General features: G+C 42.0%; 1 protein-coding gene across 4 annotated transcripts in view; it reads right to left on the bottom strand.

Annotated features, from left to right (window-relative positions):
* Positions 1–16,904, bottom strand: part of OXR1 (oxidation resistance 1) — an 830,701-nt gene that overhangs the window by 103,990 nt on the left and 709,807 nt on the right. For all 4 annotated transcript variants that reach the window (XM_073632143.1, XM_073632145.1, XM_073632144.1 and 1 more), the window contains one exon: positions 11,837–12,609. In XM_073632143.1, the coding sequence (XP_073488244.1) occupies positions 11,837–12,609 (773 nt within the window). The remainder of the gene's footprint in view (positions 1–11,836; positions 12,610–16,904) is intronic.

Below are 16,904 nucleotides of genomic sequence, written 5' to 3'. Positions count from 1 at the left end.
GCATCTACAATCAGAAAGATTGCATAAATTCAACCAGCATGAGAAGTGGGTTAAAGTGGATGTAAACCCTTACATATACCCTGTGAATTGAACAGCCTCAGATGATACACAGGGATGAAACAAATCTCCCTACATAAGTTTTACATGTATATCTTCTGTCTTTCTAGACTCCTTAGAGAGTGCACATGGTGCTAGAAGTGTTTCTTCCTGTTTCAGCAGTGGGAGGGGACTCTGGGCATACACTGTGTGTGAGTTGATGGGAGGAAAGGCAAACCCCCCTTCACATAGGCAGAGGAATGAAGAAACTTGCAGAGCTGTGCTGTGAATAGACCAGCTCTCTGCTTATCTGTATCTAAGTTCCCTCCTCAACACCTCAATTTCCTGCTGCTGTTATCTCCTGTGTCAGAGAGCTTGTCAGAAGTTATCATGCTGATAACAGAGGAACGAAGCAGCAGAAAGACATAGGACTTAGGGCTTTGGAAAGAGATAAGTAAACACTATAGATATATGTGCCCAGGTCAGATTTCATGAATGGGGTTTACATCCACTTTAAGAAAAAGTCTTCGCTCTCCAAAAAAACATTAGAGCAAGATTATAGTTTGTCATTGGGCACAGAGGCAAAGACCAGGCCTTCTGGAACAAGGTGCTCTGGACTGATGAATCAAAGATAGAATTGTTTGGCCATAGTTACCAGTGGAAATGTTTGCGGCAAACTGAAGATAATCTCATAGGAACTGTAGAGCAGCTGTCCATGTCCTCTTACTTTCAAGAAAAGAGTTACAAGCTATTATCCTTATGCTACCAGACCCCACAGTGGACCTCCATCAGATATATCCTTCCTTTTCTAATGTGTGTTGGAGATTGATGGAAGATGTGGATTCCCCTAATAAAATTTGGTTGGGCAGCCTTCTAATCTCTCCATTTTGGCAGAAAATGGTCATCTCATAACTCTACAGGGGAGATTTAATAAAACTGGAGTGTGCAAAATCTGGTGCAGCTCTGCATAGAAACAAATCTGCTTCCAGGTTTTATTGTCAAACCTTAAAGCTGACCTTCCGTCATTTTTTTAAACTTTTCATCTATTTAATCTCTGCCCTTGTGATTTTAACTTTGGATAGTAAAACATTTTTTTTCTGCCAGTAAATACCTTACACAGCCCACTTCCTGTTTCTTGTATAGTAAAAAGCCTACGCTTGTGACATCATGCACACTTCTCACTCTCATGAGAGTTTGCCAGGAAGGGGGGGGGGTGAGTCATAAGAGGGCCAATGAGGGCTGCAAAGCTGGAGGTGTGCCTCTGTGTAAATCCAGGAAGTGAACACGCAGCAGCTTCAGCTGCCCACAGTTAAAATGGATGCAGTCTGACTCAGTGGAGGGAGATTTCTGCAGCATATTTGGCAAGTACAGAATCAGAGTATATATAAAATATGCAAAGTGGTTGGAGGGAAGCTTCAGAATGGCAAAGATGTTTTTATTACAAATTGTGTGAGCAGACTGCAGTTCCTCTTTAATTGAACAAGGTGAAGTTATAAGCCGATTGACTACCATGCACAGTTGCACCAGATTGAGTGCTCCAGTTTTAGTCAATCTTCCACTATGTGTATTTGGGATATACAGGCATCCCCAACAGTTGTCTTTGTCGAGGATTCCTGGGTCCATTTTGAAGGTTAAGAAGGGCATCCTGTGGTATTTGCTGATGCCAGCTCATAGCGCCATTATCTCTCGTCACTGGAGAACCACCTCTTCTCCTAGTTTATTACAATGGGCCTTCATTCTCAATGACATAAAGGTAATGGAAACATTGGTGGCTGAAGGTAGTGCCGACCCTGAGAAAGTTTGCACCATGTGGACTTGCTGGCAGGCCTACAGTGATTTGGCTGCCTTCCGAGACGTAATCTCTCAAAAACCTGCTCTGTCTGTTACTTAAGATTTCTGTAGATCTTCGAATGTCCCTGAAAACGTCAATACATTAGTTTCTTTCCCTTCTATCCTCCCCCTCTCCCCAGTGGCAATGGAAACATTGGTGGATGGAGATGGTCCTGACCCTGAAAAAGTTTGCACCATGTGGACTTGTTGGTGGGCCTACAGTGATTTGGCCGCCTTTCGAGCCCTAATCTCTCATAAACCTGCTCTGTTAATTAAAGAGGAGATCCGCCCGCCCGCCCCTTAAAAAATGTAAAAAGTCAGCAGCTACACATACTGTAGCTGCTGACATTTACCATTAGGACACTTACCTGTCCTGGAGACTTTTGGGTGAAACTCCGCTTTAAGATTTCTGTAGATCTTCAAGCGCCCCTGAAAATGTCAAAACGTTTGTTTCTTTCCCTTCTCCTATCCCCCCCCGCTCTTTTCCCACTCCTCAATGTCTGAGACATGCCACTGATTTAGGACTTGGTATGCAACGCACTGTTGGTCTTACCCTTACTCTTCATATGTTGTTCCCTTGGATCTCTATAGTTCTATACGGTCTCTTCCAATGGCATTGTGGGTTTCTAACATACTTCTTTGCTGTTCTAGATTATATCACTTTATTTTTGCACTAACTTATTTAATATTTTGGAATTTTGAATAAAAAGATATTCAACCATAACAACTGTGAAGCATGGTGGTAGCAATGTTATGGTTTGGGGCTGCTTTGCTGCCTCAGGACCTGGGCAGCTCGCAATCAAGTCTGACAAATAGATCTTTCAACACAATACTCATACACACTAGACAATGGACTACAGTGGCTCAAAAGAGAAACAGAGACTTAATTTCACCCACATTGAAATCTGGTAGGATGTAGGAGGGTTTAATATAGGAAATTCTTGTAAGGGGGAAAAAAGGGGAAGTTCTGCATGTTTGCATCCCCCTCCCCTCTCTGCCACCTTTGGCATTTTTAAAGGAGGGGGGGGGGGGGCGGGTACCTGGTTTTGACAGGTACCTGCTTCCACTACCGGCCAGATTGCGGTGGCGATCTGTGCGGAAGTTTGGCCCCCTCCTCCTCCTCCCCCCCCACAGCCTTCTTGGACATATCACAGGTCACAGAAAACTATGGGACCAATCACAAAGCGCACATGCCTGATGAAGGGGTCCTGCGTGGCTCCGAAACGTCGCTTTCATTTATTTTTTTTGATACTATGTGATTAAAATTTTGGACCCAATTTTGGAGATCCTGGTGTGCTGGTGTTACTGCCTTCTCATGATTGCAGTGGGTTCCAGCCATTGGTCATTTCAGCGCCCAATTTAAGATACAGCCGTAAGTGTGCCTTGGGAGTATTGCATTGGACAATTACAAAGCACAACGCGGCTTTCACATGCGCAGTAGGAAACCATCTATGAAGCTGGAAGGTGTCACTGCCGGTCTCCCTTACCTGAAATTGCAGGCACCTGCACCAGAAGCCTATTGAGGAATTGGCTAGGATGAGGACATTGCCGGATCCCTAGACAGGTAAGAGTCATTATAATATTTAGTCAGCAGTTACAGCATTTGTAGCTGCTGACTTATTTTTTGTTTTTTTGGAGAGCCTGGAGCTCCTCTTTAAGTCAATGTCAGTCTGGTGGGCAGTTATAAAATGCCTCGAAGAAGTCGTTTCTGCTAAAGAAGGCAATGCCATCTTCCGATACCAAAATTGTACTTACTTTTTCCATAGTACACCAGTACACTCTGTTGATATTTTTGTTGAATGAATGATTGAAACTGCACATTTTGTGTGTTCTTTATTCAAGTTCTATCACTATTTAAATAAAGATCTTTTTTTTGCGGTTCAAATATGTTGAAAAAGTTAATTTCCATGGGGTGTACTTGCTTTTTCACATGGTTGTATAAAGAAGCTACGTGTTCAAGTTTCATAGGAGAAATGGCCATGGCCAAGGCATCATTGAGGCAACAAATATATGAAAATTTAACTTCAAACTTTTTCACTTCAAAGCAACCAAATCAACTAAAATATGTACTCTGACTACTTTTCCTATAACCACCCCGAAAAAAAGAAAAGAAAAAAAAAAAAAACACGACCCATCAAAACATTATATTAACTTATTCACTTCTTGGTTATTATTCCGCTTTGACTACTGCAACTCTCTCCTCACTGGCCAACCTTTACACAGGCTATTCCCCCTTTAGTATATTATGAATGCTGCTGCTAGACTAATCCGATCCAAGACTGTTGCCCCTCTCTGCCAATCTCTTCACTGGCTTCCCCTCTTAAAAAAAAAAAAAAAAAAAAATACTTACAACGATCAAGGCCATCCACAACATCGCCCCCAGCTACATCACCAACCTCATCTGCAGATATCGCCTACATGGTTCTCTCTGCTCCTCCCAAGACCTCCTGCTCTCTAGCTCCCTTATATCCTCCCATACTCGCCTCCAGGACTTCTCCAGAGCCTTTCCCATCCTCTGGAACTCCCTGCCCCAGTATGTCCGGTCACCCCCTACCCTGTCTACCTTTAGGCGATCCCTAAAAACTCACTTATTCAGGAAAGCCTATCCCACCTCCACCTAAGAACCGTACCTGAGCCACCTCCATCAGATCATTCCCGCAGCTATTACCTTTTGTACCACCTCCCCCTTCCTTTAGATTGTAAGCTTCATAAGCAGGGCCCTGCTGTCCCTTCTGTATTGTATTGTATTTTTAATGCCGCCCCCCCCCCCCCCTCCACCACTGTAAAGCGCCGCGCAAACTGTCGGCACTATATAAATCCATTATACATTAATTAAAAACTTTTCTTCATATCATCATCAGATTCAGTCTGATCAGCTGTGACTTTAAGGATTTAAAGAACCTAGAGGGCTGTGCTGAGTGAATGTACTTTATGTTTGCTGAAGGACGACTACTACCCTATCAGAAGGCATTGTGGCAAATTTCTTGGGACATTTCGTACTGAGATCGTAATCTGTTGAGTGAAATTATGTCATAGACTAATATAATTGCTAAAGCTTTTTTTTTCCCCCTAATGTGGCTAAAATCATAGGATGCTTTCAGTTTTCATCTTTTAGAATGAACGAAAGCAGAGCCGCATGGTGGCTAAATATTTAGAAAACTCTGCCTTAGGGCTTTACACTTGCGTCAGCCCTCTGAAAAGTGATCTGCTGCTGATCACTTTTTAGAGGGCATTGCACTGCCAGCGCCAGAAGTGACGTCGCTTCCGGCCTCTGAGGGTCATAGAGATGGCCGGGGACCATCTGGTCCACAGACAGCTCTATAGTAAATTTCCGCTGAATTAATTAAGGCCCTGGAAGGTGGAGGGAGCGGGGGGGGGGGGGGGGGGGGTGGGGGGAGGAGGGGACAATCAACAGCAATCAAGTGTCTTTACTTTGCAGGGAATCGCTGGCTGAAAAAAAAATAAAAGATATCTGAATGATGCCTGCAGCTTCAAGCATCATTCACATATCTCCACTCAAAGTCCAGGACGTCATATGACATCCTACGGGTGGGGAGTGGTTAAACTAGGCTCACAGGGATACCAAAAACACACACCTTATCAAAAGTGGAATTTGAGAAAACCATTGTAAGTATGGTATGTGTGATGTTATGTACCCTTACTGAAATCACTATCTCCATGTAAGGCCTAAAGAGACACTGTAGTCTTTTCGCTTTTTTTTTTTTTTTTTGCTATACGTGTAAAAAAGATCAGATTGATTTTTATTTTTTTTGGCATATACTTTGTAGTTGAATATATGGGGAAGCCTTGCTCATAAGTAAAGTTATATAAAATTGAAGCACTCTAATTAATTCTCAATCAATGCACGTCTCACTTCATATAAGGTACAAATTAGATGCAGGTAAATAATGTGATCAATAAAAGGTGTATACGGTGCATAAGAGTGATTGAAAAACCGTAAAGTAGTAAATAAATAAATATTAATGCGCTCCCCCAATCAATCAATGCACGGCTCACTCCATATATAAAATAAGTGAAAATAGGTAATGTGATTAATAAAAAGCGCTTGATGTGCATACAAATTCCCTGTAATAAACTTGCTACAATGGTGCTAATAAGAAGCAAACATAAAAATCGTGCCAATATAACAATTAAAAAAAACAAAAATGATCAATGATGCAAAATGTCAGCAATAGATCTTATGGTAAGACGTAATTTTTGTTTTTTTGGAGAGACTGGAGCTCTTATTTAAGTCAATGTCAGTCTGGTGGGCAGTTATAAAATGCCTTGAAGAAGTCGTTTCTGCTAAAGAAGGCAATGCCATCTTCTGATACCAAAGTTGTACTTACTTTTTCCATAGTACACCAGTACACTCTGTTCATATGTTTGTTGAATAAATTATTGAAACTGCACATTTTTTGTGTTCTTTATTTAAGTTCTATCACTATTTAAATAAAGATCTATTTTTTTGCGGTTCAAATATGTTGAAAAAGTTCATTTCCATGGGGTGCAATTACTTTTTCACATGGTTGTATAAAGAAGCTACGTGTTCAAATTTCATAGAAGAAATGTCCATGGCCAAGGCATCATTGAGGCAACAAATATATGAAAATTTAACCTCAAACTTTTTTCACTTCAAAACGACATATGTATTGTGTACCAAATCAACTAAAGTATGTACTTTGCCAGTCTTTTCCTAATACCATCCCAAGAAAAAAAAAAAAAAAAAAAAACACAAAAAAAACCCCCAACAAAATAAATAAATAAAAAATATAAACTATTACAGACCCCTGACATCTCTCCTTTGAGACAGGGAAAAGAGACTAAGGACACAGATCCCCAGTCCCTTTCTCTGCAGCCTCAGCTGCACTAAAGATGAATGGAGAGGAGACAGAGGCTCCTCTTCATTCATAAACTGAAGCAGCAAGTTTACGACGCTCAGTTATGAATCCTGACAGATCTGGGACAGGGGAGGACGGAGGAGCCCAGAGGGGGATCGGAGGAGGACATGGGGGAATCGGAGGAGCAGAGGGAGGAGCGCACGGAAAAGGACATGAGGGGAACTGGAAAAGGATACAGGAGACAGTCAGGGACAATCGGTGCGGCGGTGGGGAGAGTTACAATCACCAATCTCCCTGTGTGGCTTTTAACAAAGCAGCTGAAAGCCGTGGGGGGAGGGGGGAGAAGCAGCTGTCAGATGCTTTATTGAAAGCCACACAGGGATATTGGTGCTTGTAACTGCCTCCACACCGATCACCCTGACTGCCCAGGTATCGGGTCAAGCATCAGAGCGTTTGTACAAGTACTCTTGCAAATGCTCTGTATCGGCACCAGTACCGATACTAGTATTGGTATCGCTGCAACCCTAATCAGTATGGTATTTGTCTGCAGTATATCCCTCCTACTAAATTTGAGGTCAGTATAAAAAGCACTGTTTAATTTTCATGGGAAAAAAAAAAATAAAAAAATTAACAACTGTGTACCTACAAGCAACCATCAGTACCAGAGATTATGTGTAAGCCACCTGCTGTATTGCTAGGTTGCAATAGACAAACATCAGGATATTGACCTGGCTACACTCCTTGGCATGGGTGTTTAGGATTCAAGAAGTAAAAAAAAAAAAAATCAGCTCCCAAATATATATATTTTAATTGTCTATTTAATTATATGCCTGGATTTCAGTTTTAATTGTCTTGCTCCTAAATTGATTAGTACTTGTATAATTGTGGACGAGGACATTAGAGTGGAGGCTTATTTAGAGAACAGGGACAAATAAGAATTCATCTGTGTATTCTGCAAAGTACTATATGAGATAATAGTGCTGAATAAATACTGGAGATAAATAATGTGGGTTGCATTGGAAAACAGTTTCTAGCAACTGAGATACAAAAAAGGCCAACAGCTCTTTCACGAAGATGACAAATAATGTTCTAGAATGAGGAGTTTTCTTGACGGCAATACAAGCATTTGGATGAGGGATTACAACAAGTCCAGTATAAACTAAACGGGTGTTAAATATGACTCAACTAAATAAAACATTGATAAGCCGTTTGCTCCCTTCAGGTAATATGTACTTATGGGACTCCATTATTTCTATCCATTCTTCATCCTTTGTGATGCAAATATGTGAAGATTATATAGTTCTCGTCTGCATGAGGACTACTGCAGAAACAAAATAATTACAAAGGACACAGCCATGTTTAGTCCATTTATACCCCAGGTTCTTATTAGTGGGGTGTTTTGAAACAGGCAACAACTAGGACATGTGCCATGGGAGAAATATAGGGCTGCCAATGCCAACCTCCACTTCTAAATATGCCTGTAGCCAAGGCGTCATGCTGAGACATTTATTTCAATACCTAAAAAGTCATCACCCTTAAAAAAGTATATTGAATAAACAAAATATTTTTCTGGCTCTATTTGCTGTATTCTGTATTGGGTCAGTGACTTGGAAGTGCAGAAGATAGACACAGCCAGGTGACTTGCATTTGAAGGGGGTGAGCAGTACAGGCTACCTTTGTATTTGTCTATTGGTAGGTGTACATTAAGAAGTCACAAAACAATTCTCCTGTGCCCAGGTGCTGGGTCTAGGGGTGTGTGGTGCAGTCAACCCTTTTGTAAGGAATGTCAATGGCCTTGCTGTCCTCCTCAGAACAATGGGTGTCCTTGGAATTGAAATGTATAAAAAGAAGGGAGGATGCACCGCCATTGTGCTTTACCAAAAATAATTTTACTAAAAAAAAGGTAAAACAGCAATGGTTATACTCACATAAAAAAACATGGTAAACATGCATATCAAAGCAACAGCTTTGGCTCTGAGGAAGAGGGTCCTCCCCCAAAACGCGTAAGCCACCCTGCAATACCGTCTGGTCCTCTGGCATCTTTGGTTCCAGTCATAGACCTAAGTGTCACCACTCGCTATTGCTTTGAATTGCTTTATTAAAATATTTTTTGGTAATTCACAAGGTCGGTGAACCCTGCCTTCTTTTTATATGTAACTTAGGAAGTTCCTTAGTTATAGTGGTAAAAGTTATGGGGAAAGAACTGTATTTATAAATCAACTATGTCATCAAAAATGTTTCTAATAAAAGGCCCCTGCTAAAGAAACTATTTATACTTGCCTCTCTGGTGGATGCCAACTCATAACTGGCTGAAAGTAGAACTATGGGCAAAACTTTTTTTATTGTCATTTTGGATAGTGTAAGGGAGGGTTATAACCCCTGTCAGATCCCCCCCCCCCCATCTGTGTCCCATTGCAGAGATTAACCTTCACTTCCTGTCCCATAGCCAAAAGAGGAAGTGAGAGGAAACCCCCACAAATTAAGGGAATTTATTGGGTTACCCCAGGTCACTATATCTAATGTTCCCTCCATTACTGTTTTGGGAACAACCCAAAATTTGTGATTTTCACTAACATTCAATGATAATGGTAAACAGAACAAATAGAAAGAGAGTGAATCTACTTAAAACGGGGGCACAGACAGCAATAAAACTGACAGCTGTTCTAATCTCTATCCACTCTATATAAAAAAATAAAAAGTTTTTGCCTTTAGTTGTAGCTACTGCCTTCAAGAAAATCTTCCTTACCCATTACCAACCCTTCTAGCAGTGTTAGATGTCTGCTTCCCCCGCCATGTGCTGTGGTTCTATCTACTGGCCCCAATGCCACCACAGGACAGAGTAGGCGCCATAAAAAATAATTAAAAAACAAACACAACACATAAAAAAATAAAACACTAAACTTTCCCAGCAACAGATTCGCTTGAAAGTTGCAAACAATAAGATCTGGTAATTTTTGTACAAATTATGTATTCAAATTTTTACGTCAAATTTCGATTTGGTTTTAGTCGTATTTTAGTCATCTGAATTGTTCTAGTTTTAGTCATATTTTAGTCTGCTTAAATCTAACGGGTTTAGTTAAATTGTAATGCATTATTTAAGCATTTCTCTAGGATTTCCAAACTCATTATATAATCTTGAAGAAAAAAAAAAAAAAAAAAAAAAAAAATCGAATAACCTGTTATATAGGGTATTAACTGGTTCCTGCCTGCCCACCGTCAAATGACAGTGGGGCAGTGCGGCTCTTGTTCTGGGACGGCGTCATATGACGGCTGCTCTCATGGGGGCACGCAGTGTGGCGACCATGGCCGCGCCGTGTTACTAGGACACTGCGCCGATCTGTGTAAAGAGCCGCATCCGCGGTTCTTTAACCATATGATCGGCTGTGTCCAATCACAGCTGATCACATGTAAACACGGAGATGCCGGTAATCGTCTCTCCTCGCCTCACACTGACAGAGTGTGTGGCGAGGTCAGTGATCATCAGTGCCCTGATTACAATAAAGGAATATAGTGTCACAATACAGTGCCCACCATTGCCAGCATACAGTGCCCATCAGTGGCAGCAATCAGTGCCCACAAGTGCCAATCATTGCCCATTAGCCATGCCAGTCAGTGCTGGCAATCAGTGCCGCCTATCACTGTTGTCCATCAATGCCCATCACTGCTGTCCATCAATGCCTAGTGTCTCCCATCAGTGCCCATCTGTACCGCCTATCCGTTCCCACCAGTGCCGCTTATCAGTGCCCGCCACTGCCGTCTATCAGTGCCCCCTGACAGTGGCCATCAGTGCCGCCTATCAGTGCCACCTATCAGTGCCCATAAGTGCGGCATATAAGTGCCTCCTCATCAGTGCCCATAAGTGCCACCTCATCAATGCCCACAAGTTTAGCCAGTGCCCATCGGTGCCGCCTCATCAGCACACATCAGTGAAGGAGAAAAATTACTTAGTTACAAAATTTACTGACAAAAATAAAAGTAAAAACTTTTTTTTTTTTTTTTCAAAATGTTTGTTTTTTTTTTTGTAAAAAATAAAAAAAACCCAGCAGTGGTTAAATACCATCAAAAGAAAGCTCTATTTGTATGAATGAAATGCTAAAAAATGTGTTTGGGTACAGTGTTGCATGACTGCGCAATTGTCATTCAAAGTGCGACAGCGCTGAAAGCTGAAAAATGGCCTGGGCAGAAAGGGGGTGTAAGCGCCTGGTAGGTAAGTGGTTAAGGTTGAACATGCACTACAGACACAGATTTAGCCTTTGTGATATATAATCAGTGATAATTTTGACATCAAATCAGCTTTAGTCAGTCTTGACTAAAATGCAAATGAGGGACAGCTGAAGCTCCTGTGCACATTGCTGGATCGAGAAGGGGCTCAGGTGAGTATTAGAGAGGACTGTGGGGAGAGCAGCACAAAAGGCGTTTTTTTTTACCTTCATGAATAGAATGCACGAAGGTAAAAAAAACCTTCAGCCTTTACAACTACTTTAATCCCCTGTTCACAGGGGTGTGACTTGTCATGCGATTTGACAGACCAAAGTCACAATGCCAAGTTGCATCCTATTTCTGGCTATGGAACCATTCATATCTGTGCACCGATTTTGAAAAGGTTCCTGCACCATTTGTGGCGATTTCATGTGCGACTTGCGTTGATATCTGAGCATGAAGTGGCACAAGGCGCACTAGGCCTTTTTCTGGTTTGTCTGTTGGATTGGCCAGACCAGGTCATACACACACTGCCGTTCCACAAATCCTCAATGAAGTGGCACAGATGTCGGCAAGCCACACATGAAGTCGCACTGACCAGTGCATTTGAAAATGTGCCTTGTGACTCAAAAAATGCACCAAAAACACACAGAGGGTGCATTTATTTTAAGTGTTTTCTATAGAAATTAAGAAGACTTTGGTTCTCTTTTTGAAAAGCCATGCAGCACCTCTGAAAACGCACGGCATCCGCAGCACACTGGTGTGAAGAGTTCCATTGGATTTAAAAGAATACATTTTCATGCAGTTTTCTTCTGTTTTTTTTTTACACCCCAAAAACACATAAAAAACAAATGAAAGTGAAAGAGAACTTAGACTGTGAACAGAAATTGAGTCCCATTTCTCCACCTGACAGTAATATAAAGTCTTACCTTCCCCATGAGAATCTGTACTCATCTTTGGCTTATTCTCCTTGTGCGTGGCGTGCTGCATGTCCTCCCGCTGCTGCTTGGCTTGTTGCATAGTGAGATTTTTCCAAAACTTTCTCAGTTCCTCAGCTTCAGTTTCTGAGTCTCCCAGTGAGAGTTGTGCCCGGAGTCCTCCTCCTGTCTCCTCTCCTTGGTTTCCAGGTTCAGATTCCTCTTTATCAACACTCTGATCCCGGGATTTAAGCGCACTGTCTGACCCTCGTTTGTCCTCTTTGCATTTGTTCCCTGCACCTTCCAGTTCCTCCAGCACCGTACTGGCTTGTAATTCAGCAGATGCTTCAGATACTTTATCCAAGTCTTCACCTACCTTAATGGAAGCGTCGCTCTTTTCCAAATCATTGGCATTGCTGGCAATCCCGCTGTCATTGGCTGAAGGCCCGCCGTTGCCTTTTTCATGCAAAGCATCCGGGGAGTCTGAAGTGTCTGTCGTGCAACATTCTCCTGCTGGTTGGTTGATTGTCTTAACGGATTCAGAGGATGCGCCTGAAGATTTGTCCTGTCGCAGCTCATCGGAGGAATGGACCTCTTCTCTAATAGGGGACAGCTCAGATTCCGTGAAGACGTCCTCGGACAAGGACTCCTCGGTGCTGCGGGGGGCCGTGCTGGTACTGTCGTTTCCGGTATCCCACATTTTTGTATCAAATTCGTGATTATTACTTTGGGAAATTTTCTTAAATTGGCAGAAATCTCTCATACTGGTCAGCTGCTCTACATCTCTATGGAAAAAAAAAAAAATATATGTTTATTGTACTTTTAAAAATTGTACGCCTCCCCCCCCCCCCCCTCAACCCAACATCCTTCTAAATCTTACTCTACACTCATAGATCTCCATTGTGGGGTCTGCTGGGAACAGCGCCTCCTCTTTACAAAGTGTCTCCTGGCCAAGTCACAAACGTGTCGCAGAATCCTACCATTAGTCCCATTAGGAGATTCTACTGCACATATTTGACAGTACTATAAATATTAGTACCTCTAATAACTAAAAAAAAAATAAAATAAATGTGTGGCCTGGCCAGGAGATTTTTCATGTAGAAGTAGTGAAATTCCTAGCAGACCCATAGTAATACAATCTACAAGGAGCATGGACGGGCAAGTGGGGGGATTTTAGAGGGTGCTGGGGGAGGAGGAATGTTTAAGGGCCAGTTCACACAACATGCAGTCCAGTGCGTTTTTTTCTGCATCAAAAACGCATGGAAAGTAGGTTATATGGTTTTCAATGGCATAGTTCACACCAGTGCTTGCAGTTCCAGTGAAAAGTAGAACATGCTGCATTTTTTCTGCACTGAACTGTACTGAAACCATATAACCTACTTTCCATGCGTTTTTGATGCAAAAAAAAAAAAAAAAAAAAAAACACACTGGACTGCATGTGGTGTGAACTGGCCCTTAAAGATAACTCTACTAATGGTTACTTTCAATTCCATTTACAAGGACACTTATCTTTTTACCTTTAACCCTTTCACTGCAAGAGCCGTTTTTGCCTTTTTTTTTGCACACACGCTTAAAAAATCATTTCAGGCCTGACGATTACATAAAACCCCCGAAACAGTATATATAATTTTCTGAAAGACACCCTACAAAACAAAATAGTGGTGGCTCCAATTTTTAGGTCACAGAATATTAAACGCAAAGGTCTAGCAAACACAGAATTGCAGTAAATACGCGCAAGTTAATTTTAGGCAGAGTGGATATAAAATTCAATGAAAAAAAAAAAAAAAAAAAAAAAAAAAAAAACCTGAATTTTTGGATTTAAAATCAATTTTTTTTTTTTTCAAATTTTATTTAACTAAAATGCTTTTGGAGTAAAAATCTATCTAAAAGATATTTTTCCATTTAAGATACATTCATAATTTAGTTTATTCAGTATAAAATGGAGCTTGAGGCTGTATATTCTGCAATATTTACATTTTTGGTAAACTCAATGAATCCAAGTTCCGCAAGTGGAGATAACATGCACTCCATTGATGCATTCACACAATTTCACAGTAGCCATGAGATAAAACAAAGTTCAGGAATATTTCTTTATCCCATTGTTCTGCAAATCTATGTACACTACAAACTGTATGATTGAATCGGTTCTGTTATCGCCGTTTTACTAACCTGGCAGCTTATTATTCTAAATAAGAAACCTTCATTTTGTTTGCAAATATTAAAGATTCTAACTACTAGCAAGAATAAGTCCTTACATTTAAAGAGCACCTGTCAGTTAAGATCCACCATGGCAGCGCCCGTTAGCGGGCATCCACTCACCTGCTGCTGCCGCCACGTCCCTCACCTTGTTGTGTCACTGCCGCATCACCAGCTGTCCCATTAAAGTGAATGGGAATGTCGGTGAGTCAACAGCGGATCAGAGGAGGAGCTGGTTGGGGACAGAGATGACAGTTGCTCTTTAAAAATTCTGATTTAAATCGAGTTGATTTAAATTCAGCCTTTTTACTAGTGATTTAAAATAGAGTTGATTTAAATCAAATCCACCGTGATTTTAGGGCACACAAAACACAATAAATTACCCAATGTTTTGGTAAAGTATAAAAAGATGAGGTTGCACCGAGTAAATAGATGTCAAACATGTCAAACCTTAAAATTTGTATGTGCCATGAAATGGTGACAAACTTCAGTACCCTAAATTTTCCATAGGTGAAATTTTAAAAGCCCCCTATAGGTCATCAGTTCAGTGTTACGGAGGAGATCTGGTGCTAGGAATATTTCTCTCACTCCGACGTGCGCAGCCAATATATGTAATATGTGTATCACAACTGACAATTTTTTTATGCGTAGGCCCCCCACCATGTGAATTTGCATTTGTATGTGCGTATATATTGGGGTGGGGGGCACAACATTTTTTTTTGGGGGGGGGGGGGGATTTTATGTGCTTGAGTGTAACTTACATTTTTTACAACGTCCCCTGTGATGATTTTTAGGTGACAGGTTCTCTTTAATAATGTAGATACTGGCCAACACACCAAGGATTAGCGCAAGGTGGCGTCCAAATGGTTTAGTTTATTGCATGATCACAACACAAAGAGGTGCAACGTTTCGGAGTCACGCAGGACCCCTTCGTCAGGCAGGATGTCTCCCCTGAGCTCCACTGAATCTAATGTGATGCAGATCGCATTGCAGTACATTCTTTCCCGGTCATGCCAGTCAGGGACACCGACGGGCGAACCGGGAAGTTACGTCAAACGCGACGCTTTCCCAGTCAGCAAAATGAAGGTGAGGAGAGCGGACACCTGTCCACTCTGTTCCCTTCCCTCTACCCAATGGCACTCACTATGTTGGCCCTGGGCCCGTAGACAGACAAGCGGAGCCCGGGATACATAGCGCCAGGGGGTGGGTGCTGTTACCAGGAGTGTGTGGAAGCAATCAGGTGGCAGTGCAGCCTCCCCAATGCTTCCACCTGACAGGTAGGAGTCTGCTGGGCAGATTTACACACTTGTGTAAAACCCCCCACTGTCAGGTAAGCTGTACGGACCTGGCAGTGAAAGGGTTAAAGGGGTCTGAGTAAAGCAAACCTGTGCTTTGTCCCTGGGGTAAGATCTACAAATGTGTAGATTAAAATGACCCCATCAAATTTAATAATCCAGATGATCGTTCCGGCAACAGAAGAGGAACTCCCTCCTTCTCTCAGTTATAGTGCTGCAGCACCTGTCAGGCTCTTCAGCAGTCAACACTTCCGGGAGTGTCCGATGCTCGTCCCACCCAATCCCTACATCAACCAACCACAACCACAGCCTGTAGTGGGGAGCAAAGGCGTTTGGACACTTCTGGAAGTGTCAAAAGCTGAAGAATCTGAAAAAAGCCTGTAGAGTTGGAATTTAGGTCAGGCAGCGGCTGCAGCATTGGAAACATCCTAAAAAAGGGTGGAACATATGTACCATGTTCCCAAAGGTAGACTTATCCTTTAAAAAGTATGAGCTGGAGTCTAGCTTCAATTTGTTAGTGTATCCAAGCATGCCAGTACATCTAACCTCCCCCCCAACTGACTGACAATGCTGCTGTCCCAATGTGTCTGTGTTGCTCCTTCATCGGGGGGGGGGGGTACTCTAATACAGGAGGTGTGGTACTGGCCAGATCACCAGAGGGTAAAAAAGCCAAAAAAAGAAAACAAATGCAGCCACCACATCTAATGACTGGTAAGCTGCAATAGATTACATCTTTGGTTTTGGGTTCATTACTGTTTCAAATGAAAAACTGATCATTGCAAGCACCTGTCCGTAGTAAATGGTTTGTCTTAACCTTCTGTCATTTCTGCTGGACTGCTTGGCTTGTTAAAGGAGGGCTCACTGGTCAGATCACCAGGTGAAAATGATAAGGGGGAAAAAAAAAAAAAAAAAAAAAAAAAAACAGAAGTGGATGCAACCATCACATCACATCTAAGAACGTCGGCACATACCTGTACGTCCCCCTTTAAGACGTGGCATTGTGGACGCTTGCGTGCCCGCCGCGTACTCCGTGAGCGTGCCCACGGGTCCCGCAGACTCGATGCCTGCCGGGAGGCTGCGATCGTGACACGGAGCGGCAGAATGGGGAGATGTAAACAAGGCATTTCCCTGTTCTGCCTAGCAACATGACAGGGATTTACTGCTCCCCGTCATCGGGAGCAGTGATCTCTGTCATGTTGTAGTGAGCCCATCCCCCCTAGTTAGAATCACTCCCTAGGACACACTTAACCCCTTGATTGCCCCCTAGTGTTTAACCCCTTCCCTGCCAGTGTCATTTACACAGTAATCGGTGCATTTTTATAGCACTGATCACTGTATAAATGTCACTGGTCCCAAAAGTGTTGGCTGTGTCCGCCGCAGTCACGAAAAAAAAAAAAAAAAAAAAATCACAGATCGCCGCCATTAGTCTAAACTGAGAAAGAAAGTTATTTTTATACATTTTTTGGAGGATATTTATTATAGCAAAAAGTAAAATATATTGCTTTTTTTTTCAAAATTGTTGCTCTTTTTTTATTTATAGCGCAAAAAATAAAAACCGCAGAGGTGATCAAATACCACCAAAAGAAAGC

The sequence above is a fragment of the Aquarana catesbeiana genome, linkage group LG05 (genome assembly GCF_042186555.1).
Source record: "Aquarana catesbeiana isolate 2022-GZ linkage group LG05, ASM4218655v1, whole genome shotgun sequence".
NCBI classification, from domain to species: Eukaryota; Metazoa; Chordata; class Amphibia; order Anura; family Ranidae; genus Aquarana; species Aquarana catesbeiana.
This window is presented reverse-complemented; position numbering and strand designations above follow the sequence as displayed.